General features: G+C 41.9%; 1 protein-coding gene across 7 annotated transcripts in view; it reads left to right on the top strand.

Moving 5' to 3' along the window:
• The window catches only part of elavl4 (ELAV like neuron-specific RNA binding protein 4), a 76,649-nt gene that overhangs the window by 26,553 nt on the left and 24,590 nt on the right, over positions 1 to 25,506 (top strand). For all 7 annotated transcript variants that reach the window (XM_038715942.1, XM_038715940.1, XM_038715938.1 and 4 more), the window contains exons 2-5: positions 2,209 to 2,295; positions 6,536 to 6,782; positions 18,824 to 18,927; positions 22,476 to 22,629. In XM_038715942.1, coding sequence (XP_038571870.1) covers positions 2,209 to 2,295; positions 6,536 to 6,782; positions 18,824 to 18,927; positions 22,476 to 22,629 — 592 coding nt within the window. The remainder of the gene's footprint in view (positions 1 to 2,208; positions 2,296 to 6,535; positions 6,783 to 18,823; positions 18,928 to 22,475; positions 22,630 to 25,506) is intronic.

Below are 25,506 nucleotides of genomic sequence, written 5' to 3'. Positions count from 1 at the left end.
TAATCTTTGTGCGTAGTATGGAAGAAAGACTATAGTTGCAGTAAATCTAAAAGAAAGCTGCCTGTTCCTTTGGTACTTTCAACTGTTAGAGGAAAACAAATGTTTATTCTCCTTCCTTGCTGTAGGCGGATAAGGCTCGTCCTATTTGACTGCAGTACCCAGACACCACTGGCCGGGAGCCCAAGGAGACAGGAAGCACTTTTGTGGCATCAAATATTAATGGCGTTATAGAGTGTATTGATTATATAATAAGTTTTCCCAGCATCTGAGCACCGACTGAAATGTATTCCCTGAATAATTGAAAGTGTATCCATGAGCGGTTTTTCATCTCAATTGTTGGTGAATGTAATTGCATTGCACCCTTATTCCAGTGTTATTTGAGATTTTATCAGGAGACGCACATGTGTGTTCATGTGATAAAAGCAAGGACAGCGAGAATATGAAGAAAGATTAAATTGGGTGTATGCGCCGTGTGTGTGTGTGTGTGTGTGTGTGTGTGTGTGTGTGTGTTTTATCGAATGGTTGAGCATTGAATATTGAGCACTGAGTAGTGTTTCAAAAATGGGATGCAGAGACTTAAATGCACTGAGAAATGTAATATTACCTTTTGCCGACATTATGCTCTCTTACACTCTTGCACTATATGTAGGCTGTTGAAATGGAGACTCATATACATCTGCTTGCTGCTTCTTACATTTATATCACCATATTTGTACATGCTACAGTTACACTGCATTGTCTGCTTGCTGCGACACACCATTCGTTTTCACACTGACATAGTGTGTAAAATGACAGCTTTGCAGAATGGGTGAAAAGTATATTGCATGTTTCACCTCTGCCTAACAATTTCTTTTTTCAGGGTAGCTTTTCAACTTTACATTTAACAGCAGGATATACAATATGATGTCTACTATACTGTATGTGGTGGCTTTAAACTGGAGCTAGCATGGACACCTTAGCCCCAGTGGTGTAGCTACCCCTGTCACTGTCCACTCTTTGGTCTTTCATATGGTTTTAAATACACCTCACTGGCTTTGGCACCCCTGTATGAGGTTGAATTTCAAAGCTTGATCATTTTAACAAAAATACTTCATTCTTCTAACCAGTTTTTCCCAGTCAGGTTTATAAAATAGAAAGTGTTTTTATATTTTATATAACTGTAATTCAACAGTAACCCTTTGGCCGTCACCAGACTAAAACAAAGGTGGCTCAACTTGATATCTCTATATGATCATCCCCAAAAGATCTCAATATTCACCATTACCTGTCAGCTTGCAGAAACAATACTCCTTGTCCTCTTTTTCTACCCTGACCTCTCTGCCCCTCTGTATCTTCCTCTTCCCTTTCAAGCTGACAGTTCACTCTCATTTAGACCTCCATTATGCATTCCTGCCTAAGTTTACAAGACACATTGACAACAGAACATGTACAGACTCTCTCTCTCTCTCCTCCCCCACCTCTGTTTCTCCCTTTCTTTGAAGTATTGGAAGTGTCTTCCCCATTACTCAGCCATCTGATCCCTCACTCCCTCTCTTCATCTCTCTGAAGGAGTAAATGAAGGCAGAGGTCATCCCTCCTCTTTTCCTCCTCTCCTGCTAAATTGGCTGCTTGTAGCATCCATAGATAGCTGGAGGCATTTGAGCCCCCTGTTCTGGAGAGCTAGTGAACAGACTTCCTGCTCATTTGTGGCATTTCTGTCTCTTCAACCACAGGCTTGTTTACCCACAGAGAGGGAAACCCTCATTATAAACTATGCCAAGGTCATTGCAGTCACCACACCAATCTGCTGGCTTCAACACACACATGAAATTTTATTTAATCCACTAAAATGATTGAAACAACTAAAGAAATAATATCTTTACCCACTTTTCTATCTTGGCAATTTCAACATGAAGCAATATTTCAACATTTTGAGTCATTCTGTTCAAAATCATCACCCCAATGTATTCTTCCCCAATGACAAATCACTCCTCTCAACCAGTCACACCAGCCAAAAACAAAAATCCTGAGCCACCTGTCTTTGTTTTAGTTTGACTGGTGGAATGACTGTAAAGGTGTAACTGTGTTTTTCTAGTGAGCCGCCATTTCCCCCATCACCCTAAACCTCCCACACTCCCCAAATCCCACCACAACCCTAACCTTGTAAAGTGAGTGTATGATGTTGACGGTGGGCTGTGCGTCCCTCCCTCCCTGTGCTCCGCTCCATAGGGGTCGACAGAGACACAGTGGCGTCAGGCAGAGCTCCCACAGCTCCAGGGCTGGGCAGAGAAGGGATTGCTGACACAGCCAAAGATGGTAAGGAGACTTCTGCTGCCAAATGGATGGCCCAGCTATTTTACACACCCATGAAGTAATATGATCTGATATTGTACTGTGTTTACATAAATACACAATGGTTGGTGATGCTGCTGACTGAGACAGTTGGAACTGGAGCAGAGATTGATCGATGGGACAATAGACGGAGGGAAGGAGGAGGATTGCAATGGTAGAGGAAGTTGAGAGCGAAAAGCAATATTCAGCTGCTGACGTGTTCATACATTGTATATATTTGCACACTTATGGCTACATGTTTTTCAATTTACAAGTACATATTGATGTGTTAGTATTTATACTAAACCAGTTTCAAATTAATTGTGTAGCCTTCATTAACACATGCAAAGCTGCACTAGCGGCCATTTCTGATGGACCTCTACTTCCTTAAAGACACATAAAAAATGACTCATGTTGCTTACCACTGTAATTTCTCTCTGTACCCACCTTCTCCGTGATTGAGCAATCATTAGAAATCCCAAATGAATTGCCCCCTCCCATGCACTTTGCTTCATAGCAACTGTAGCTTCAACATTGTTTGAGTGAAGCCAATTGATTTTTCATTCTTAAGATGTCAGTTTTAAGAATGACCATCAGGTATCTTTCAATTTATAACAATAACCATTTATTCTTGTTTTCTTCTTACACCATCTCACACATTTGTATAAAATGTTTCCAACAACTGCACACTACAGTCTACATGTATTACTTTTAGTTAGAATCCCAGTGCTGACTATGCCTCCTACATGAGCAGATTTATAACTTGGAGTAAAAGAAGCTGCATCTTGAGTCTGAGAGCTTGAGAGGGCTGTGTGTTGCACCAAGTCAGCAGGACATGCAGTGAGTTCAGTCCACAGTACCAGGTTCCACAGCGGGAGAGCAGGGGCAGCCAGAGTGTTCACAACCAACATGAAGTGGACTGCTGAGCAGCACAAATGCTGGTGGGCAGGGACAAGGAGAGGAATATAATTGGCCACTGGGACTCGGCAGGTCCCTGTTAATTAGCGGCAGCCATTTTGGTGTAAAAACTCCTCAGAAAACGTCCCATGGAGTTGAAAGTCTCTCTGACAGAATGGAGCCCAGCAGGGAATGTAAACAGATTTAATAAGGCCCTCTCCAATCAACTCTGTTATGGCTAGATACTATTCTCTCCTTCTCTCTGCTCTCCCTCTTTCTCTCTCCCTTTCTGCCTTACTCGATCTGTCTCTGTATCTCTGTTGTGGTAGAGTGGTGAGTGAGTAGGAAAGGATACTGTCAAAAGAACAATTTGCATGCAGCTCTCATCTTGAGAGCTTTTAGACATCTCCCTGTCTGTTTGTTTTCTGCTGTGGGCTTGGACCATTGTTCTGTGTGTGTGTGTGTGTGTGTGTGTGTGTGTGTGTGTGTGTGTGTGTGTGTGTGTGTGTGTGTGTGTGTGTGTGTGTGTTTGAGTATGTGCTCTTCCACTCACTGCAGATGCCACTGAATGTGAATGCATGGAAGTGTGTGTGTGTGTGTGTGTGTGTGTGTGTGTGTGTGTGTGTGTGTGTGTGTATATAAAATGAGAGGATGGAAGCAGATCCAAGACTGACATTTTGTTGGTGCTGCTCCTAAACACTTAGATCGTGGAAAAGAACACTAACGATGAAATAAAACTACAGCCGTTTATAGAAGGTCTTCCTAATGCCAGAAAAAAGATTGATGCTTCAACCCATGTTAGCCTTCATCTGCCGTGCCATGGCATTGTTAGGCATACTTTAGTTATTTTGAAATAGACATATTCCCAGTTTTGAGGACTCGGATAAAGACCATGTGTTTTTGTAGCTGTTCTGAGCTTTACATTCAAATGGACTGCACACAGTTTGACTTTCTTAGTCATCTTTTTGATGGTGACCCAGAAAACAATTTTGAACCCACTTGAACTCACTTAACTCAGGAAGCCAATAAATAAAAAAACAATATAGTAATGAATAATTACAGTAATATAATTAATCTCACATTTATGTTACTTGTAATAAGTTGTGCTGCATAACATTGATAGCAAGTAGATAATAGCAGTCTTCAGCAGAAAATAATATGAATTATCATTCTGAATGAATACCACTTTTATTTATTATTTAGTATATTGATATTATTATTCATATATTGGTGGTATTTGTTTGGTAACTAAGGAGCTGTTTGTTTGCCTGCTGTTTCATTTATCATCATCTCTGCTTACCACTACATGTAGGTAGTTAGATAAGAGTAAAGTGATTAAAGTAAATGTCTAAAATGGTGTTGGAAACTATTTCTGGACAAACTGGGAAATTTTTAAATTCTGCTTTGAGCTATATTATTAGAACGCAGGTCCAGTCTTTTGATAATCCAGAAATAGAGTGAAATACGACTTGTGTGCTGTTCCTCCCTTGCTAAAACCAGCCCCGCTTCCAAGTGCAGCCTGTCTGCGTGTTCTTAAGAATAGTTAAAAATAGACCGAGAGCTGAATGGTTGAACAGGGGGAAGGGAGAGATCTGAGCGATGACTTTAAAAATTTGATTGAATCAGATTAAAGAATATTTGCATCTTAATTTGGGTTTCAGCGTGTTAGGTCATTACATTGCGTGTGCAGCAGTATAATGGGAACTTGTGAGTTTGTGCTTAAATGGGCTTGGACATAGTGGTGGTCTTTTTCCAGGGATTTGCTAAAGTCCACTTTAGCCCTTTATGCAGAATCATAGTCACTATTGGTACTAATAGTAATGTATTGAGTAAGAAAACACAACACATACATATGATACAAGAACTGCAGGATCTATTATCACTGCAAGAGGACACTGCAGGACGTTCACAAGATAATAAACCAAGTGAACAATCTGTCAACAGTCAGTTTTCTGTCTCCTGGTCTGGTCGAGCATGAGTCACGACAGAATAATGCGCTCTATACCTTTGTAACAGTGCAGCCATCTTCTTTTTTCAGTTTTATCTTCCCACCATTTAGTGATGAGATATAGTTGTCTCTACTCCTTCCATTTGTGAAACACTGACACCCCCCTCACACACACTCACACATATACGCAACAAAAGCCATTAATTTGATGAAACAAATGTTCTTTATGCAAATGTATTTCACTTCACACATTGCTTTTGTTGGAGAATAATGTTTGCTTAGAATAAGCGCATGTATTAAATATGGATTGGAGTGCTCTTGTAGAAAAGCAAAGTGCAAACTACCTCCCCCCTCCTCCTACTTTTGACTCTTACTCCTTCTCACCCTCTTGTTTTTTCTGATGTTGTCTCACACTTACACCAAGCGCACAGTTCCTTTTTGAACACTTTGATCCTGAGGTGCTCTGCAAGACCAGATATGAAAACGTAAACTTCTCTCTCTCACAGCAGCAGCATCAGCAGTCAAATAACTAGCTGAAGGGCTGCCCCTGTTGGTGCCCCCTCCCACAAATCTCAGCAGCTATCAGAGAACCATTTAGAGATGCCTCTTACTGTGTTCATGAATATTTAGCTGTTTATCCTCTCTGTGTTTAGTGTTTGTTGTATTTCTCAATGTTTAGAGATGTGAAATGTACTGTGTGCAGTGTGTTCACTAAATGTTTAGATTGTTCCATATTAGTGATACAGACAATGTGATGTGAGAGGCAAATGTTTTTCACCAATTTGGTGACAGAATGACTGCTCACAAATAAAAGCCTACTGTCCTAAACAGTGCTTATACTTATGGAAATACCTGAAAAATCAAAGTACTTCTTCACATTAATGCAAAATCTTGTAAAATCCCATACATATTACCCAAATAATATAAAAATTCATTGAATAACCCTAATCAAAAATGAGAAAAACTTTGTGAAATGTCATTGTTCTACTACTACCACTAGAACATTTGAATCCCTGTCAATTAGAATGGCAATAATTAATTGCAATACCAAATGAGTGATATTCTATATGTACAAAGCTTGTTGAACACCTGATGTGTTTTTACTGTATCTGGAAATAGACATTTAAAACAGACATTTCACCTGGATTGTTAATTTACCCTTAATGCAACAAAAGTGATGCTTTTCAGAAAAATAATTTTGAAAATAATCACTTTGTCAGAATCTTGTTTGCCTTGCTACATATTCATGGTTCCACATTGCTAAATAAAGTACAGAAGCCTCTGCTAATGAATGCTATGTCTTTTCTTCGTCTTCTCTGCCTTTTCTCTCTATGGTTCTCTCCCTCTTTCTTCCTCCTCCTCCTCTATGCCCTGCTCCAGATCATCAGTAACATGGAGGCTCCAGTGACAAATGGCCCCAGCGGAGGAGGCAACACAGCCAACGGGCCGACCACCAACAGTCGCGGCTGCCCCTCGCCCATGCAGACTGGCCAATCAAATGACGACAGCAAGACCAACCTCATTGTCAACTACCTGCCCCAGAACATGACCCAGGAGGAGTTCCGCAGCCTGTTTGGTAGCATCGGCGAGATTGAGTCCTGCAAGCTAGTTCGCGACAAGATCACAGGTACAGAATGGAGACTGTTTATGTTGTACTGCTTTTGTTTCCGTAATTACCAACTTTTCATAAACTAAGAATGTAATCTGCTTAAAACATGAAATCACAAAGTCAAAAGGCTTTCAATGACGATATGATAGTAGAAGTAGGAAAATATTATGATATAATGCAGTATACTGCGTGATGATGTGGTGGTGCACAAAGGGAATTTCTCCAAAGGAAAGAGGAAAGGGAAAGGTGAGCTACTATCCTTAGAGCTTGGAAGGGATTTAGATGCTTGCTCTGTATTCTGATTACTTTAACTGGCCTGATCCTGAGACTGGACCTCCTATTCACTACATCATATTACTTTTAACGTATAATACTCTAGTCTAGGGATGCAGCGATTACCGGATTTCACTATTAACCGCGCTTTAAAACGTCACGGTTAATTAATCGTAAAGGCTCCACTACACCGAGCGGTTTTGTTGCACGGAACGAAACTGTGGCAACTTGCATAAAACAAAAACAAATTTACAGTAGCGGTGCACCAGCGTAAGTGTCGTGCTTATCAGAATCTGCTGTACACTGGCTAAACTATAGCAGAGGGGCCAAACTGTGAAGCTTTATTTCCACCAAAGAAACGGCTGAAGTCGGCAGTGTGGGAGCATTTCGGGTAGGCTACACTCAGACTGACCAGGGCGTTATTGAAGATGACGGATCACCTGTTCAAAAACTTGCCGTTTAAAAGGTTCGTGCTAAAGGAGCGAATAATTACATTAAACTTGATGCAACACCTGCGGGATGACCACCCGGCTTTGCACGCCCAAGTAAAGGTAGGCTTAATACATTATATTGAATAACAAGTTGGTGGGAAATCAAATATAAACGTGTCACTTACAATCGATGCCGTAGCGGTGACAGTCAAGCTTTCAGTGCAACGTAAACAAACAAAACAGGGGTAAACTTTCAGACCCACCTTAACGACAGCCCAGCTGCGCTATGAAGCCCATTATTTTCAATGGCTTGGTTCGTTGCTGCGTCGAGCAACGTGCACCGCACGGCGAGCTTGCGCGCATGCTGCGGTCAAAGTAGTTGAACTTTGGTGCTGAGCAGCTTCCATGGAGTGCAGATCGCTTCTTTTCTGAAAGGGCCTTTATGGAATAACGTAGTCCCCTCAAGACCTTCAGTCACTGAACATTTAACGTTACATCATGTTGTCTTCTCCTGTCTGTGGTGAGAAAATGTTGCCAGGTGTAAAACACTAACATACATCAGGAGCTTATAGACTTTCAGGACTATAGGCTACCAATTAACTGCATTTCAGTTAACTCTGCACTCAATTTCGTTCTAGCATTTTCACTAAAACATGTATGGATGAGAGTTGATGACAGCAACAGTACAGTTTATTGTCCTTTGTAACAATTTCCCCTCTGTGGATAAAAGTTAATATTCCTCCTTCCTATAATACTTACATATTATAGAAATATAATTGTTAATGTCATTAAATATTAAAAATAAACTTAAGTCATTACTAGTGTTGTGAAATTAATTAATGCATAATAATTGTGAAACCGTGATTATTTCTCCGACAATAATCGTACCAACAAAATCTGTAATCGTTGCATCCCTACTCTAGTCTACAAACCATATATTTTAAGATTATGTTGTTATTATTAAGCCATGTTTGCCTTTATAGTCAAATAACTGTAAAATGGCTGGAATAATAAAATATTTGTTAAGAGAACCAGATGTGATGAAGCAGGCAGTTTACGTGACTGTTGACATACTGCTAAAAGATCAAAGGTAGGTGTAGATACAACAGGCTGTGCGCTCTGTGTTGAATGTGGACACACATGTAAAGAATGAAATGAAAAATGAATTTCACACACGCGTACACAAGCTCACAATCCAACATCAAACCAGTCAAGTGTTTGAGAGAACCATTTGTTGTCTTCTACAAGGAGAAATCCATCTCTACCCTCTGTGTGTGTTCAAGTGTTGTGACTCAGCAATGCAGCAAAGTGCCACATGTTCTCCAGAGGTGTTTAAATTAAGCAGCACTTCGTGGCGCTAATCATGGCTGTAATCTGGGCGTAGTGGCTGTGTGGGTGGCCTTACAGCAGATGGAGGGGGGTGGATTGGGGTGGTGCGGCTCTGTGATAATGCTCCATAATGGCTTTCATTTTAGATCCTACTTACTGACACTCTTCTCCTGATAATCTCATTAAAGAGCACCAGGCAGGCAGGCAGCCTGGATCACCAAGCCATTCTTGGATAGTAGGCAAGGCGAGGAGAGTAAACACACACATTGACAGATATATACACAAACATACAGCAGCATCAGATTTCCTGTAATAATAAGTTAAACCAAAAGGCCAATAGCGATTAAAAATTTCACTGTAAGCCCAGCCATTCCTGCCTCCTTCTGTTCTCTCGTTCTTTGAAGCATATCCTGCAGCTCTACAATTCCTCTTCAGGACCATCTTCCTCTTCCACTGTAATGGGCCTCAAAATGGAGCCTGAGAGTCAGATGCAGCAGGATAATGGAGGATAGTGTGTACAAAAATAACACTGGGGTACCACATGCTATCATCATCACCATCACCATGTTCTCTTTCCACCCGATTTTCCCCTTAAGTGTGATTTGCCAAGCAGCAGTGAGCAACCAAGCTAACAGCAGATATTTGGAGAGAGTTTAAAAATGAACCGAATTGCTGTGAAAACTGCTCGGGTCCTAAATGGGGAATGTGAAAGAGGTAGAAATGTTTGTTCACTCATTTCTAATGCATTTAGGGTACTTCTCTGCTCTGCACTACAATGTCTCTCTGATGACTTAGCATCAACGCAAAAAGTTATAAATAAATCCTACCCTCCCTCCATCTCCCCCTGTGGTGTATGTCTGTTTTGCTCTCCCATGGGTGCAGTTTCCTCGTGCAAACTTTTAGGCTAACAAAGCACAGATCCCCTCTTCCAGCAGGGAATGCCAAGAGGCTTTATACTCTCTAACAGTCATCCAAATCATTAACAGACTAAGCTCATTTTGCAAGAGGGAAAGAGAAGGATGGTGGGAAGAGCCATTTTTGAGGCCAATATGTACTGTAAACGTGTCCACTTTCTCGCCTGTCATAAATATCAATAATAATCGACAACATGTAAGAAAAATCTACTTCTGCCAATTAGACATTTTCCAGGTTTCTGACTGAGGGAGGGAAGGATATTTTTACCATGTTGAAATTTCAGTAAGAAGCTGTAGCGTCTTGAGGATAGTTAGTGTTCTGTAGCTACATATTATTCATATTGATGGGAATATTAAGGTCTTCGTATTCTATTATGCAGTGTGAATACTAATAATAAATTCACTGACTGAAAATGTACTTGGATAGTACCGTAGTTTCAATATTTTATCATTGCAAGATTGAAGTATTCCTCCTATGAATTCAGTGATTCAAGCAGTCTTTTGGTATACATACCAAGCATGAGTGGTTACATTTTGTGTTGTATGGTACTTTACTTTTTCAAACGCAGACAAGCTACCACTGATCAGTATTTGCTTGCTTCCATCTCGTGATACGTTTCCCATCAGTGTTGATGGCTTGACTAACCTGTGACTTATCAGTGTTTGCTGACGAGGTGTGAGCACATGAGCCTCTCAAAGGTAGGAGAGACAGACAGGTCCTCAGTGTCCTCTCAGCTTCCTGTGGACTTGCTCTTGTCAGCTCCAATGATACCAGCGTGGCATGAGGCTCGGATAGGTGCAGGCAGGCGTAGACACTCCAGCTTCGTCTGTCACCGTGGCTGACTTCAGCGGGTAGAAAAGCCACCTCTGGGTGTCTTTCTTGCTCCCCACACGCCTGCCTGCTTGCCTACCTTCCTGCCCGCCTGCTTGCACAACTATCTTTGCCTGGTGCTCTCATAACACGGCAGGGACATGCAGGTTAATCTTTTATTTAAGGCTAGCTTACACGCACCTATCTGCAGCCCACACATACTTGCACATAAGCCCCAGGCCTCCACCTGTGAATTGTCTGTCTGCCTGTGTTCTCTAAAAGAGAACATAAATTAAGCATTTCGTTGTTTGAAACAATTGTGTATGCTGTAGTGAGTTCCAGGTAGAGAGGACACTACATATACAAATGCTACTGACAAGCACTGTGCACTATAGAAGGTACTTTTTGTCCATTCTTTCTTTTAAAGGAAGCAGAATGTATATTTACCAGTATATATATATACCAGTCTGAAAGCTCACACCTTGAGTAACAATGAAAGCTCCTTACTGAGATGAAAAAAAACACATATCCTTAAGGAGAGCTAGGAAACATTTATGTGGACTTTGCAATATTCTGAGTCAGCACTTACAAACATCTACACATGCGCGTGCACACTGACACACACACAGACGTGGAATTGATCCTTGTCAGTAAGTCATTTTTTGGGATAATTTTTTTCTTTGCATTTCTGTTAGAGAAACGAATGCATTTGTTTCTCAATGACACAGCGGAGAAGAAAATGGCTTTTCATGCTGGAAAAAGAATTGATTATGTTGGGGAGAGGGAGGGTGAGGGGATTTTATATTTTTATGGAAAACCATTTTTTAGTTTCTCATATTGCGGCAATAATTCCAGTAGCCAAAAGCTCAGTAGCCTTTCACTATATAAGATATTTGACTTGCTCGTTGCGTAAACAGTTAGCCATGTTTACCAGTTGCTGTGTGTCTGCCCTGTTCTGGCTGCCTCTGTTACCTTTTTCCTCAGGTAGTCACAGCATTTGCCTATTGCCAGCTTTCAGCAGCTTACTCACCTTTTAATTATGGGAACAGCATTTTCTCTGTTTATTATCTCTACATCAAACCCTGTAAAGACATCCTCCCAAAGCACACTGACTAAAGCCTGTTGTGCACACTACTCTAGTCACCTTCCATGTGTTGGTTTTATACATGGAATCTGGGGAGCTGATGCAAATCATAGTGACAATGTAGCAAGCCCAGCAGATGTTGGCTATGAAAAATAGATGGACTGTGATGTCAGCTGTGGAGTAGTTCAATCCAGAGCACCTCTGACAGACAGCAGCTTCAGTACCGTGTGAAAGCCTGCTGCGAACCCAGTTCTTACATAAGGACAGGTACGCCTTATTTATATACTGTAGGTGCAAAAATATCTCTTGCTTTGCTGGATTTGGCTTGCTTTGCACGCACAAGCATGTGGCTCAGGCAGCACACTTCCATTAGTTTCATTCTCGTTCCGCTTCTGTTTTGGAACGTCAAGTGCACCCACAAGTATTCCAAACATAAAATATGCATCTTACCCTGATCTGCAAGGACAGACAGGTAGGGCTTAGTGCACAAGGTCCGTCAGTCTAAGGGGGAGCAAATCAGATATTCACCAAATAAATAAACCCCAGTTAACCACATCTTTGTTGCTACTGAAATATTAATTGAAAGCACGCTCAGCAGTAAAGCCAATTATCTTTGTACTTAAGATTGCAGGCTGAGCTGGGGTTTTTTTTTACATTACCAGAGTGATGGGAATAAACCTTGCTATTATTCCTCTGTTTGTCTTATGATAAGACCCATTTACACCTCCCAAAACACCAAAACAACACAATTGCAATGTTGCTTTTGTGTGGTGACAAATATTACATTTACTTTTAAAATCCTTACTGAAATCATGCCAAGGGAGATCTGGTGCAGTGTTTATATCCTACATACAGGCTGCATTTATCTGAACCTGAAATGGACTTAAGGCTGAAGATAGCGTGAACCAAGCTGACAGGCAAAGAGATGAAAAAAGGATTTGACATCTCCAAAGCCAGGTATTAAGAGAGCTGCCAGGCTCAGAAGTACAGGCACAAGCAGTCAGACACACATTAAACTTTCAAAGTCCCAGCTCCCGAGAATGTCCTGTCTCTCTCATAGCAACCCCCCCCCCGCCAATCTCCATCTCCTCCCTCTGCTTAGGACCCAGAATTGGATGTCCTGAGAGCTTGTTTGGCTGCACCACTACTCTTGTGACCCTCACTTCAGACTGCCTCTGTCCCCTCTCATTCCACTCTGAATGCCCTTTACATGGAACACAGAGGTTGTGACTGTCCCCTGTGTCATCCTCAGATCCAGAGGCTGAATGCGCTTCAGGGTTGGTTCCTCGCCCTCCGACCCTTCACTCTCAGTGCACTCTACCTGGGCAGGGGAGTGCAAGACAGCCCCTTTGTCCCCAGCATGTGTGCTGAAAGGCTGAAATGGCTGAGGGCTTGTTCACTCTGTGCTCTCAGAAGGAGTCCAAGCAGGTACATCAGAGTAGGCTCCACAATCCTGACGTAACAGGGTTATCCAAGACTTCAAGGGGCTTCTCTGTCTGTCAGCTTGCCTTCTATTTCTCAGCTGCACAGCCAGCCAACCAGCCCACACACTGCAGGCTGCAGTTCACTGGCCCTAAGGCTCAGGGAGCCACCAGGAGGGGGTGGTTTACGTGTGTGTTTGTCCCTGAGCTTCTACGTGGGCAAGTGTGTGTCTATCTGTGTGTGTTGGTGGAAGCAGGGCCTTGGGAACTGAGAGTGGGAGCCTCCTGACTGCAACAGTGGCTGCTACCTTGGCAACCCAGGAGGGAAAGATGTGTTGAATGAGTGAGTGGGAGAGGGATCTACAGTAGATGCATGTGTGCGGGGGACGTGGCTCTGTTGATGAATTTAGTTATTTAAACGGACTGAATACATGCCACATGATATGCTCTAACTGTACTGCTAGTATTTCAGGCACTGTATTCTTTTGTTAAACTCACTGAACTCCCTCTCCCCATTTCCTATGGGTATGACCCTCTTTAAGGTAAGTGAAGTGTATTTTGACGTGAAGCTGGTGACAGGGCACCTTTTCAAATGTTGGGGAGAGCTGGCCCATCAAAAATAGCTCTACCTCATGTTTCTGCAGCAGCAAGGGGCAAAACGTCAGAGGATGGGGAGAGGATGGAAGCAGTGAGTGTGACACATTTATTTTGACAATGTGAAATGTTTTTTCTCCCTTTCCGCTTCATCTTAAAACATCGCTAAATTCAAGACTGACCAAACGGATTTGCCTGTTTCTGGGGAGAAGGAGGTGGTCCTCTCAAGGCGTCTTAACATCACTGGCTCATATCTCCAGTGATACCTGAAAGCTGCAAACTCCCCCTCACCCTTTTGATTCCCTCCACCCATGACTTCCCTTGCGTCAAATCCAACCAGAGATCTTTCCATTTCTTGGGCAGCATGTGCTACACAAAGTTCTTATTTTTATGGAAATATATAAACTACATGGGAACAAAAAACAAGAAATGAATCATTTGAAATTGAATTTCAACAAGCTAGCAGTTGAATCACCACTACAGAATGCCTCTGATCCAAGTTTTGACAACATAGTGTCAGCATTTCAAATGATATTTGATTAATAGCCACACACTTTCACAGAAGAGTATTACGAGCAATAGATTGCAGGGAGGTACATAGTAAAAGAGAAGGTTCTTGCAGCTATGTGTTTCATTTGGTAGCTACTACTCTAGATCAAAGAGTCTATAGTGTGTGAGTCTTGCCTGATGATAGCAGGACATGAAGATGCTTTCATGTCTGCAGTACAGGGCTCTTAGTCACATAATACAACAAAAAGGCACAAAATAATGGCAGGCAATATGCAACTGGAGTCTCTTACTATGTGTACCTAACCGCATACTGTGCCTTTCAAGTGTCATAGATGAAGGCATTTAACTTGATCATATGCCTGTAAATTCATTGTAGCCATGCATACATCTATTTTGCTTTTGTTTGTGCTGATTTCTTTACCTTCTGGATATGTACTTTTTCCTAGCTGTGCTGTGCGAATGTGTGAGCACAGAAGGGGGGAAAGGAAAGGTGAAATAACATAGTGGGGCCAGCAGGCAGGACACCCGCTCGAAGTACACTAATTTTCTCATCTCACACATTGGGCAACCTGCTGCTCCTCAGGAAACAAATAATGGCTTAGTCATAACACCTCGCTAACACACCAAAGAGCTAGTCACTAGAAATAGCAGTGATATTACCACTGAAAACATGCCTACCTCCCTGTACAATTCATGTCAGATTGTACAAAAGGTCTGCCAAAAGAGTGGGGGTGGGTTCAAATTAACCTCCACCTCCTCACTCTACCCACCTTCTGCGCTTTCTCTGTTAGTGAAACCGGACATGGCACTATATGATAAAGCACTGCAGTGCTATAGTTGTACCTACACCTATACAATATATAATGACAGCTTTTGGAAGACGTGCAAGTGCATATCAAGCCATACAGTATAATATTAACAAAGCCTAGATTCTTAGATTTATGTACTTCACATAAATCCCACTCATGGACATAACTTTATTATTACTTACTTTATTACAAGACCTCTGCCATTATTACATTTACATAATTTTATTAAGAAGCCCCCTGCAGAGCATTTTCTTGAGTAGTTAGAACTGTTGTAGAATTTGCACAACTGGCACTGTAAGCAACTGACAAATCAAAGGCAAATGAATATCTAACCTCATTAAAAGGCCATTATGAAGAGCAATGCATCATTTGGGTTCTTGGTTTTAATTGACAATTAAAATATATAAGTTAATGTATCCATTAAGTTAATTGATCAGCACAAGGCTGATTTTTCTGTTAGCAACAACCCCATTAGAGGCTATTTATCATGCGTTTTTAATAGCTTCTCTATATTGCCTCAGATGAAGTACTTTCTCAAGATATTTTTCTGTAATTTTAAAATACCAGTAGACATTCTCTGTCTATAAAATCCCTCTGTGATTTTCACTTTTCTCAGGCAAACTCTGCTTTTGTATTTCAGTCCTGCCACAGTGAAGCAACTCTGATAGATGACATGACATTAAAATTTACATTTACAGTAAGACTTACTCTTAAAGAACATAAATGTGTGGCTACGCTTATCGTGTTTCGCTTCATCTTTACTTTATAGTAATGCATTTTGTCTGGTGTGCTAATAATGTGGAGCAGTCTTAGCTGACCTTATCCTCGCATCACAATAAGACAGCATGCTAGGTTAAATGATGCTGAGCCATGTTAAACTGCGTCTAAACTGTGCTTGGTGAGCTGGAACAGAGCACGGCACTGTGATGGTGTGATCCAAATGCAGGCAGCATGTAGGGTTGATCCTGCTGGGGAGTATTGAGGTGGACAGGGCAGGTGTTGTGACAGGCTGAAGGCAGCCATACTGCCTGCTGTCTCTGCATGGATACGGTAGGTTACAGCCACTTACAGTAGTACCCTCGCCTATGTGATTCTGCATGCATATAAATAACAAAGCATGCACATACAGTTCTTCATCTTTTAGGAACTACAAAACCCCCTCCACACATATGAACAGTGATGCATTCACTGGTCAGCTGCCAGCCACTCCACTCCTCTCCCGACATTACTGCTTGTGTTTGTGCGCATCTCTGCAATAGAGTGATTACATGTTTACTTGCATGTGTGTGCACATGTGTGTACATCTGGGTGGTGCGTTGGTGTTGAGTCTCCCGCCCATCCGTGCAGATTCCAGGCAGCCTGCCGGTGGCTCCCTGCTGTGAGCTGCTCCGTAGCGGGCTGGAAATGGTTGGTGGAATCCCCTCCTGGAGCTTTCTTGATGCTGCAGGCAGATGTCTCTCTCTGTCTCCCCTCATCTCACCACTCACCTGGGGACTGATGCCAGCCAGCAAGCCTCGCGCCCACCCTCTTTCCTCCAGCCCTAGAGGCTCTCAGCCTTGCCAAAGAGGGAGTGAAGAAGAGAGTGGGGGCGAGCAGATATGCCAACACCAGCCTATGCTCCCCATGCATTATTACATATACACTCAATGACTGTGCATTCCACACCAACTTTCATCAGGCCTGTAATCAAAGTAAATACATTATTACATTTGTTACAAGACTCCAATGTGTATGCATGCCCACACTTGCATCCTAACTTGTACACATGCACGCCTACACATATAGACACTCAACCCACAATGAGGCTGTCTTTCTCTCCCCCGTCGCACAGCAGCAGAGTCTATGGCTGCCGGTTTGGCCCCATTTGGCTGCCTGGACTACTCTATGAGTGCTAAGAGTCTCGGTACCATTAAGCACCAGCCAGTCCATCTCGATTGCCCTGCATGAGTGCTCTTCGCCAGCACTCTTCATTTTCATCTAACCCTCTGGTAACTGCGCTTGTCGAACCTCACATTTCTCGTTGAAGATGAGGGAGAGGGGTGACGAAGGTGATGGGAAAGCAGGAGGCGAGGGTGGTAGAGATGGCGAGCACCGGAGAGAAGCGTTACAAGCAGCAGGCTCTCAGTTGTTGCACCAGTCTGGAATCTCATCTGTCAGTGTTAACTGAATACATGCACCTATGAACAGCTGGTTTGAAATCTAATTCTATTTAACATAATTATTTGGTGAAAAATACATAATTCATCTGCATACTGTACACTACTTGGTAATTTAGAATACCATTTATGGCCCATCTCTGTTTAGAGGAAAGCAAAAGCTACATGCATGTTTTATTTTAGCTCATTCAGTTCATTACTTTTGGCACATGTTCTCTTTCTCTTCATTATTTGTGGTCTCTCTTGTGTGTACACTATTTAATAAAGAAGAGAGACCACAAAGAATGATTTTGTGAGATATATTTAAACTGCCAAACTTAACACCTGATGTCAGCTGAGAGTCAGAGAGGAGGAGGAGAGAAAAGAGAGGAGGGTTAGTTATAAATAGCAGAAGTCTCTTCAGGATGGCAGGTTTTTAATTAACAATAGAGAGTGTCTGATAATCCACAGTTAATCCAGAGGAGAAAAGGGAGGAGAGGAGAGAAGAGAAAATCATCAGCTGTTTGATGTTAGGACTACAAGTCCCTCCTGGCCTTTCCACTGCTCGCTGCGCTGTGATATCCATTGCCCAAATGTATTTATTTTGTGAAACAGCCATGCTCCATATTTTGTGATTCACTTTGTCTCTGACTAACCGCTGTCTGTTCCTATTAGCGTGAATATCTGCATGCCGCTCCTCTTTAAACTGACTGGGATTCTTTGTGCTTGTGTGTGGTGTTAGTGGAGAGGGGCTGTTTGTTAAAAACTAGCCGACTGAAAGCCCTGATGGCTGGAGGCGTCCGCTTAAAGTCCTACGCCTGTTGAAAGGCTTGATCTGGCGGGGAAACACTGGGAGATGTCAGGCCTGCTTCGCACTCAAAGGGAGTCTGCTATCTAAGACACTTTGAGCTTAGAGGGAAATGGGGGTGGTATTTTTTTTCTCTCTTTTTCCACAGCTGCAAAGACAGTAACAAATATGTTGTTTGTACTTACTGTGATACTTTATTTGCTGGGTCATTTTAGGGAGAATTTGAGTTTTTTTATGGAATATTCTAGGAATTTAATCGTTGAAACCTCAATCTTGAGCAACCTAAATCAGTAGAATAAATTTCCTCAAGCTCCGAAGTCACGAATGTAACAAGCAACAGATAATGAGGCGTGCAATGATCAGAGTCTAGACAAAATTATTATTATGACATGAACTATCAGGTAGAGATGTTTTATTTTCACTTCTTAAATGGTAACGTTTTGACCAGAACTCTCTCGGATGGGCATTTGCTGATGTGTTTAAGTATTAATTGAACGGAGTGAAAATAGTCCCTTTAAGGGTACAATGACCTGGAAAGAGGCTGTCTCATTCACATGTTGTAGAGTACAAATCTGCAGGGTTGTGGCAGCAGAGCAAGCTTCACATGACACATGGTTGACAAGAGTCACACCAAGACGCATGCCGCTCCGGGCCGGAGTCACTATGATCTTCAGAGTTGATGTTGTGAAGAGACGTTAAGGATTTTCTAGGAAACGATGCATGATATCCAAGAGGGTGTCTATGGATGGGAGGAAGGGTTAGAATTATTAGTTTGTCGTCCTCTTCTAATAATGAGGGGTATTTCTGTCTCCCCTCAAGTATGGATGATGAGTATGAATTAAGATGTTTTCTTGTTGTCAGTGAACAAATTGAAGGAAAACAAAACTTAAGGGCAATAACGTTTTTAAAAGCTTTTCTTTCCCTCTTTCTGTCATTTTAGGACAAAGTCTGGGTTACGGCTTTGTCAACTACATCGACCCAAAGGACGCAGAGAAAGCCATCAACACGTTAAATGGACTTAGACTTCAGACCAAAACAATCAAGGTAACTGACACCATGTACGGCTAAACAAGTCTAATTATAACACACCATAATTTTTTCCATTAAGGTTACACAGTATATTGTGAACAACTCAATATATGAAAAGCATTACTGCCAAATATAAAAATGAATTGGTAGTTTATAATAAAATCACAATGATTTTATTAAGCTGTGGAAGTCATGCTAAACTTAAATTAAAAGGCTGCTTTCTTCTTTCTCAAAGCCCTTTTAGATAGGGATGCTGTGAGTGAATGAGCTGGAGGCCAGATGGGATTAACATGCATGAGTCTCAGAAATAAAAAGACCATCTAAATCAAAGAGACACATTCAAAAGCTTGTGACTACGGCTGATATGCTAATTACTTTCTAAATGTCAAAATGTAAAGGTGAAATTATATATATCTCTCTGAGCAAAATGGAAGAAACGTGTCAATCATTGCATGTGTTTCCAAAATAATTGAGGACTCTGTTATTGCATTTTACTGGTATGATTAATGTGCAGGCTTGTTGGTGGATAAACCACTGTTTCTCCTCCAAATGTATTTTGAAGACTAAAGATTAGTTGTTTTTGCATGTTTAACATCAACATATCAATCTCCACCCCACTCTCATATCCCCTACTATCATTCCCTCTGCTCTGTGCCTGCTGATATGTTGTTGCTTTTAAGCTGGGCAGTAATTTGTTGCTCTGTGGTAATCCCTGGATTCTCGCTTTCTGTCATCTGATCTAATCTGATCTAATCTAATCTAATATCATGGGATTAGCCTGTAGTTGTGAATGGGGAATCCCTGTGAGAATCCCTACCTTCCCTAGACAATGCGCGCTGCGTTTGCCTGGCCTTGGTTCAGCACAGCATCCTGGCTCAAGTCTAACTTGTGACACAGATAAAAAAGATAGAGAATAATGTGTGATGTGTGTTTTCTGCATGTGTGTGTACATTTCGGTTTGTTTGAGGAGGGATTATATGTGATTACAGTATGATGGGTGGATCAGTGTCTGTATTTGTGTGTGTTGTCCATTTGCGCATCGTCACTTGGGTCATTGCGACCTTCAGTTTCAGGCTGGGTGTGTATTACAGGAGCAGTGTTGTTAACACATGCCAGCAGCACAACATAACAAGTCAGCCAACATGGAGACTTCAGTGAAAACAGGCTTTTTCCAATATGAAGACTGGAAAATGTTGAAGGTCAGCTATGTAGCGAGGAATTCATGAGGTCTTTCTCTGAGTGTAGAAGTCTGAGTTCACACAGATTTTCACTCTCACACTCTCATGACACACGAGGTTGCCTCAAGTTGTTCCTGAGATAAAGGCGGTCTTCGTAATGACAACTCTGTATCTCTGTCTGGCGCTATCTCTGTTTCACACTTCATTGCCTCCCCTCCCTCTACCCTCTTTCCTTGCTTTCTCTCTCCACAACAGACCTAAATACCCTAAAGGTAACAAGGTAAATTAAAAGGCAGCACGGTAATTCTAAAATTAAGTTTGGCTCTCTTTCATGTCACACCCTTCCCACACTCTGTCACTACACTTGTGAGGAAACGCTTGGCCCAGAGATTCACATGCTCTCGGGCGACATGTCTCTGTAGTGTCTTTGATTCGGTTTCGCTGCTGCGGTTTCCTCCACCATGACACCTCAGATTTAGTCAACGATGGCTGTGATGCTGCTTTCCCACTGAGGCGTGAGGGGAAGCAGCATGCCAAAGGTGAGAGAAGCACAGTGACATGCATGCACATAATCTCACACACTTTTTCTGCTCGCACACACACACACACACACACACAGACTCCTGTTTCACACATGCAGCACACTACACTTGTACACAATACCGCTCACAGCTTGAGGAGGTGTTGATGGATTAGACATCTGGAGTTGGCTGACAAGGAGGAAAAATGAGGAAGAGCTGCACAGAGAAGAAAAGAAGAGCAAAAAAAGGCAGAATCTGGAAGAGAGAGAAAGGTTTAGTGAGGCAGCATGTAGGAAGGAAGCAGAAGGGAAAAAATCCAGGCAGCCAAAAGGAGAGAGTGACGCAGAGAGGAAGAGGAAGACAGAGGACCCAAAGAGGAAGATGTGTGAAAGAAAAGTGAGACATGGGGAAAGCCAGCTGTTCCCAATCCCATTCTCCCACCATTAGAGTTCAGCAGGATTTCCATGCTGTTGCTGAAGGATATGACTGCATATCCACCATATTTGCCTGACTTTAACCTTATTTGATGGCTTATGTCTCCACATGTCAGAGGTAATGAAAGTACTGCAGGGGAAAGCTGCTCCAGTCAGCAGCAGCAGTAATGGGATTTACGCAACTTTCACTGGAGCAAAATCGGGTCTACACATGAGGATGTTGGGGACAACGTTTGACAAGTGAAAGTTCACTTTTAGAGAGCTACTGCTAGGAGCTGCACAGCAAAGTATAACAGTATAACCAGATATTCAGTTCTTCCATTTGCACCATTAGAGCTGGCATTCATATGCAGTCTATTCCAGGTAGAAGAATGTGAATGGCTGAAAAAAGCTCTGAAAGCTCTCTCTCTCTGTGTGTGTGTGTGTGTACATGTTTATAGACAGGTGCATGAGGATAAGTATTTGTGGATGTGTGTAGAGATGAGTTGCAGGAGCAGCATGTGACAATGAGGAACTGAGTGAAATTGTGTGGGTGAGTGGTAGCAGGATGAAGTCTTCTTATTCCCTCTGTGAGATTGCTGTCCAGGAGAGTGTTGCAAAGGCAAGGATGTAATGGATTTCATGTGCATGTGTGTTTTTCTGAGTATGTGTATGTGGCCACATGTGCTTTTACAGACTGTAAGAAAAATCACAAAGGATGCAACAGCAAACAATTTGCTCCTAATACTGATCTTTGAAAAACGCTGGACAGATGCAGATGTTCTGCAATAGAGTTAAAGCTTTTACACATACCCTTTACCTGCCTAATAAAACTAAACTGTGAAATCCACTCTTCAGGGTTCGCGTGGCTAAATTGCACTTGGTGAAAAGCTTAAAGGCTTTTGGTTAGGCTCATGGCGTATGTGTTAATTAAACAGCCATCTGCCAACACAACATATTAACTCTTACCTTTTTTGATTCATTCACATTTAACTCAGAACAGTGCTTAAAATCAGTCGGGTGAATGAAGAGATCTTTGGTCAAATCCCTAATACTATTAATCCTGTTCCCCTGGCTACACAAACTGGCCTTTCAAAGTAAAACACCTGTAGTTTCTCCTCATGGGACAAAGTGTCCTCTGCCTCCCCCAGCAAACGACTGAAGTGTTATCCCTCCTTTGTTATAAGCAGCTAAATCTTTTCCTGACAATGAAAATCCCCACGGCAAGGTGTGCTAAGAAAATACAGTCATATTTTCCTCCCTGTTGTCCAAAGACCCACACCCCTACCCATTCAAACACACACACACACACACACACACACACACACATAAAACCCCTGTAACTCTAACACTTGTTTAGATTGAAACCCCTTGGGATGTCAATGAGTAATAAAGTACTGGAGCCCTAATTTATTTATACAAGCTCTAAGACTCTGTGTCTTTTCTCACAGGTGTCATATGCGCGGCCCAGCTCAGCCTCCATCCGTGACGCCAACCTCTATGTGAGCGGCCTGCCCAAGACTATGACCCAGAAGGAGCTGGAGCAGCTCTTCTCCCAGTATGGACGCATCATCACCTCCCGTATCCTCGTCGACCAGGTCACAGGTATCCATGGGGCCTCGCCTCCTCTCTCTTTAAACTTTCACACAAACACATGATGAGCCAGACACTAAGCGCACACACATACTGTATGTATACTTTGATACACTGTGAATAACTATTACTATTACTATACTATACCTATTGTACACTGTGAATAACTATTCACACACACTCTTGATTCTTTTACACATTTTGTAAACAGTCATGGTTGGTTAAATGTTTGTCTTTTGCATGTGTTGTGTGGCCATGTGACTACATTTAGACACATCCTTATATTTTAGATTTTTGCTTTAATAATTCAATTTGATTCACAGATTTAAGTAACTGCTTTTCACAAGAATAAATAAAACCACTTTGTGCAAATATTTCCAGGATCCTTAAATAAATATTCTGTGTGCTGCACAATACAGACATTTTCTTCAGCCAAACAAATATGGGAGCTGGTAGTGTTGTAGTACTTGAGACCGGTCTTGTCTCGGACTCAACCATATTTGTACTCGGTCTTGTCTCGATCTCGGATATTGAGGACTCGGGATTTTATTTCAAGACCAGTCAAGACCAGAACTTTGGGAATATCAATAAATTCCTTTTGCATTGTCAGATTTATTTGTTAACATCCTAACTTTGATTTGATGTAAAAATTACTGCTTCAAATGCAACCAATAACCCTAATTAAAAATGTGTTGTTACCGTTAACGACTGTCACCCCTCCCCACGATGGTAAGCATGGAAAAGGAGTGTTGAATAAAGATGCTTACGCTGAAGTGTCTGTATGTGGGTGTTTTAATGGGAATGTGGATCTTTCAGATCAATTTGAGAAGTACTTATGATCTCGTTCCACATTTTATTGTGTGTCATGTAATGTGGGGAACTGGTCTTGGTCTTGACTTGGTCTCGCCCTCCCTCGGTCTTGGTCTCGACTTGGTCTCAACCCCTAAAAGTCTTGGTCTTGTCTTGGTCTCGATAAACTCTGGTCTTGGTCTTGACTTGGTCTCGGCTCTGGTGGTCTTCACTACAACACTAGGAACTGGAAGTGAAAAGTAGTTCTCAGTAGTCACAAAAGAAGTCATAGTCACACTAAATTTGGTGATTCTACAGAGAAATGCAGCATACCTTCCTTCTTTCATCTTAAAAGTAATGCAAGTAAATGACCAAAGGAGAAGCATTAAAATCATTGACCAATATATTGACATTTGCTGTGTGTGTGTGTGTGTGTGTGTGTGTGTGTGTGTGTGTGTGTGTGTGTGATTTAATACATAGTGATACAGTGAAGGAAAGCAGTACCTGAACAATATCCAAAAATCAAAAAATTGTGTCTTTCCCTATTAATACGTGATACTGCAATGTCATCATTAACTGGGTGTCAGTGAAATTGTATTGTGATGAGATGATCATGTGTTATTTTACAAAATTTACAATTCCACATCATAGTGACTGAAATAGTTTTATATGAGTGAAGAGGTCTGCTGTGTGATATACATGCTCAATTACACATTCCACTACATCCAAAACACAGAAATGAATCACATCAGCCCATTGTATTGCAGAAGAACCCCTCCAGCATGTCTCTTAGATCCATTTCAGGGATTGTGTGTGTGCCTACAGGCTGCAACCTGCTCCAGTGTTATGTGCAATGTGTACTGATGAAGCAGAAAGGGAGCAGCATGCTGTAAGCCACACTCATTTGCCTAAGCAGAATAAATCACTGCTGGCGGAGGAGTGCACGCCTGTCTGTCTACACTGAGAAGACGAGGAGAGAGTGTGAGAGGAGAGGGGAAAGCAGAGGAAAGGAAAAGAAAGGAGACGGGGGGAGTGAAGACAACGGGGGGGAGGGAGTGAAGACAACGGGGGGGGGGGGGGGGGGGGGGGAAGCAAGTAACAGAGGTCGTAGATGAGCAGAGACGTGGGAAGGAGAGGAAATGATAAGGGGGGAGGAAGTGAAGGGAGGGGGGCAGCAGAAGGGAAAGGTGGGAGAAAAAAATAGGGCCATTTCTACCCTCATCAACACACATTTAGATGGAGTGGGCACATCTCCTGCCTATCTGTAGGACCTGTCATACCACCATGCTTCTTAGATCCAGGGGATATCCATTAAACCGCAGCCACATACACATGATTTTTAGCTTCCCAGCTCAGGTGACATGCCCTAAATAAAACAAATCTTAACACAGGTAGGCAAGGTTTCAATGCATTCACCATGGGTTCATTCATGACTGGCACAAGGTCAGCCTGTCCAGATAAAGTGCTGTAATGATTTATTTCTACAACTGGGAACAATATGAACACCCAGATCAAAGGAAAATGCTCAATTAACAAAATTAACAGAGTCTTAAGTAATCTTCCTTCTTTACATTGTGTGGTTTAAAGCTGACTCTCAAAGGTTCATATATTTACTCATTTCTCTCAAAAACATTAGATCCAATAAATTCAGCCAAAACAATTGAATACTGCAGTGTATTTGTTATATACATAACAGCTAGCAGTTCCACGATCAAGTGGCAATAAATAGGTCTGACAATGTGTATTTATCTGCCCTATTGACAACAAAAGTATTAAAGAAGAAAGAAAGAATCATTCAATTTAGGGTAGTTAATTAGTGTTGGTAAAACATACTGTGAACACAGCAAGACCAGTTAAGGCTAGTGTTCACAATAAAGGAATTAAATGAACCTGGGCTTGTATTAGGAAATTGCTAGTGTGAGCTGTGATATGAACAACAATGACAAAATCAAATATTTACAATGATATAAACCACACTAGTCTACTATATGAAGGGTTTCTTGTGCGTGATGATATTGTTTGATTCCTAACCACGCTGCAGTTTTTTAATGTAAAAGTATTTTCTTTTTAAAAAGAAATATCAAAACATTATGCATTCAT

The sequence above is a fragment of the Micropterus salmoides genome, unplaced genomic scaffold (genome assembly GCF_014851395.1).
Source record: "Micropterus salmoides isolate LMB-PRFRI ecotype aquatic unplaced genomic scaffold, ASM1485139v1 Ms_hic_scaffold_13, whole genome shotgun sequence".
In the NCBI taxonomy this organism is placed as follows: Eukaryota; Metazoa; Chordata; class Actinopteri; order Centrarchiformes; family Centrarchidae; genus Micropterus; species Micropterus salmoides.
The sequence above is the reverse complement of the archived record's forward strand: the minus strand, read 5'-3'. Positions and strand labels throughout refer to the sequence as shown.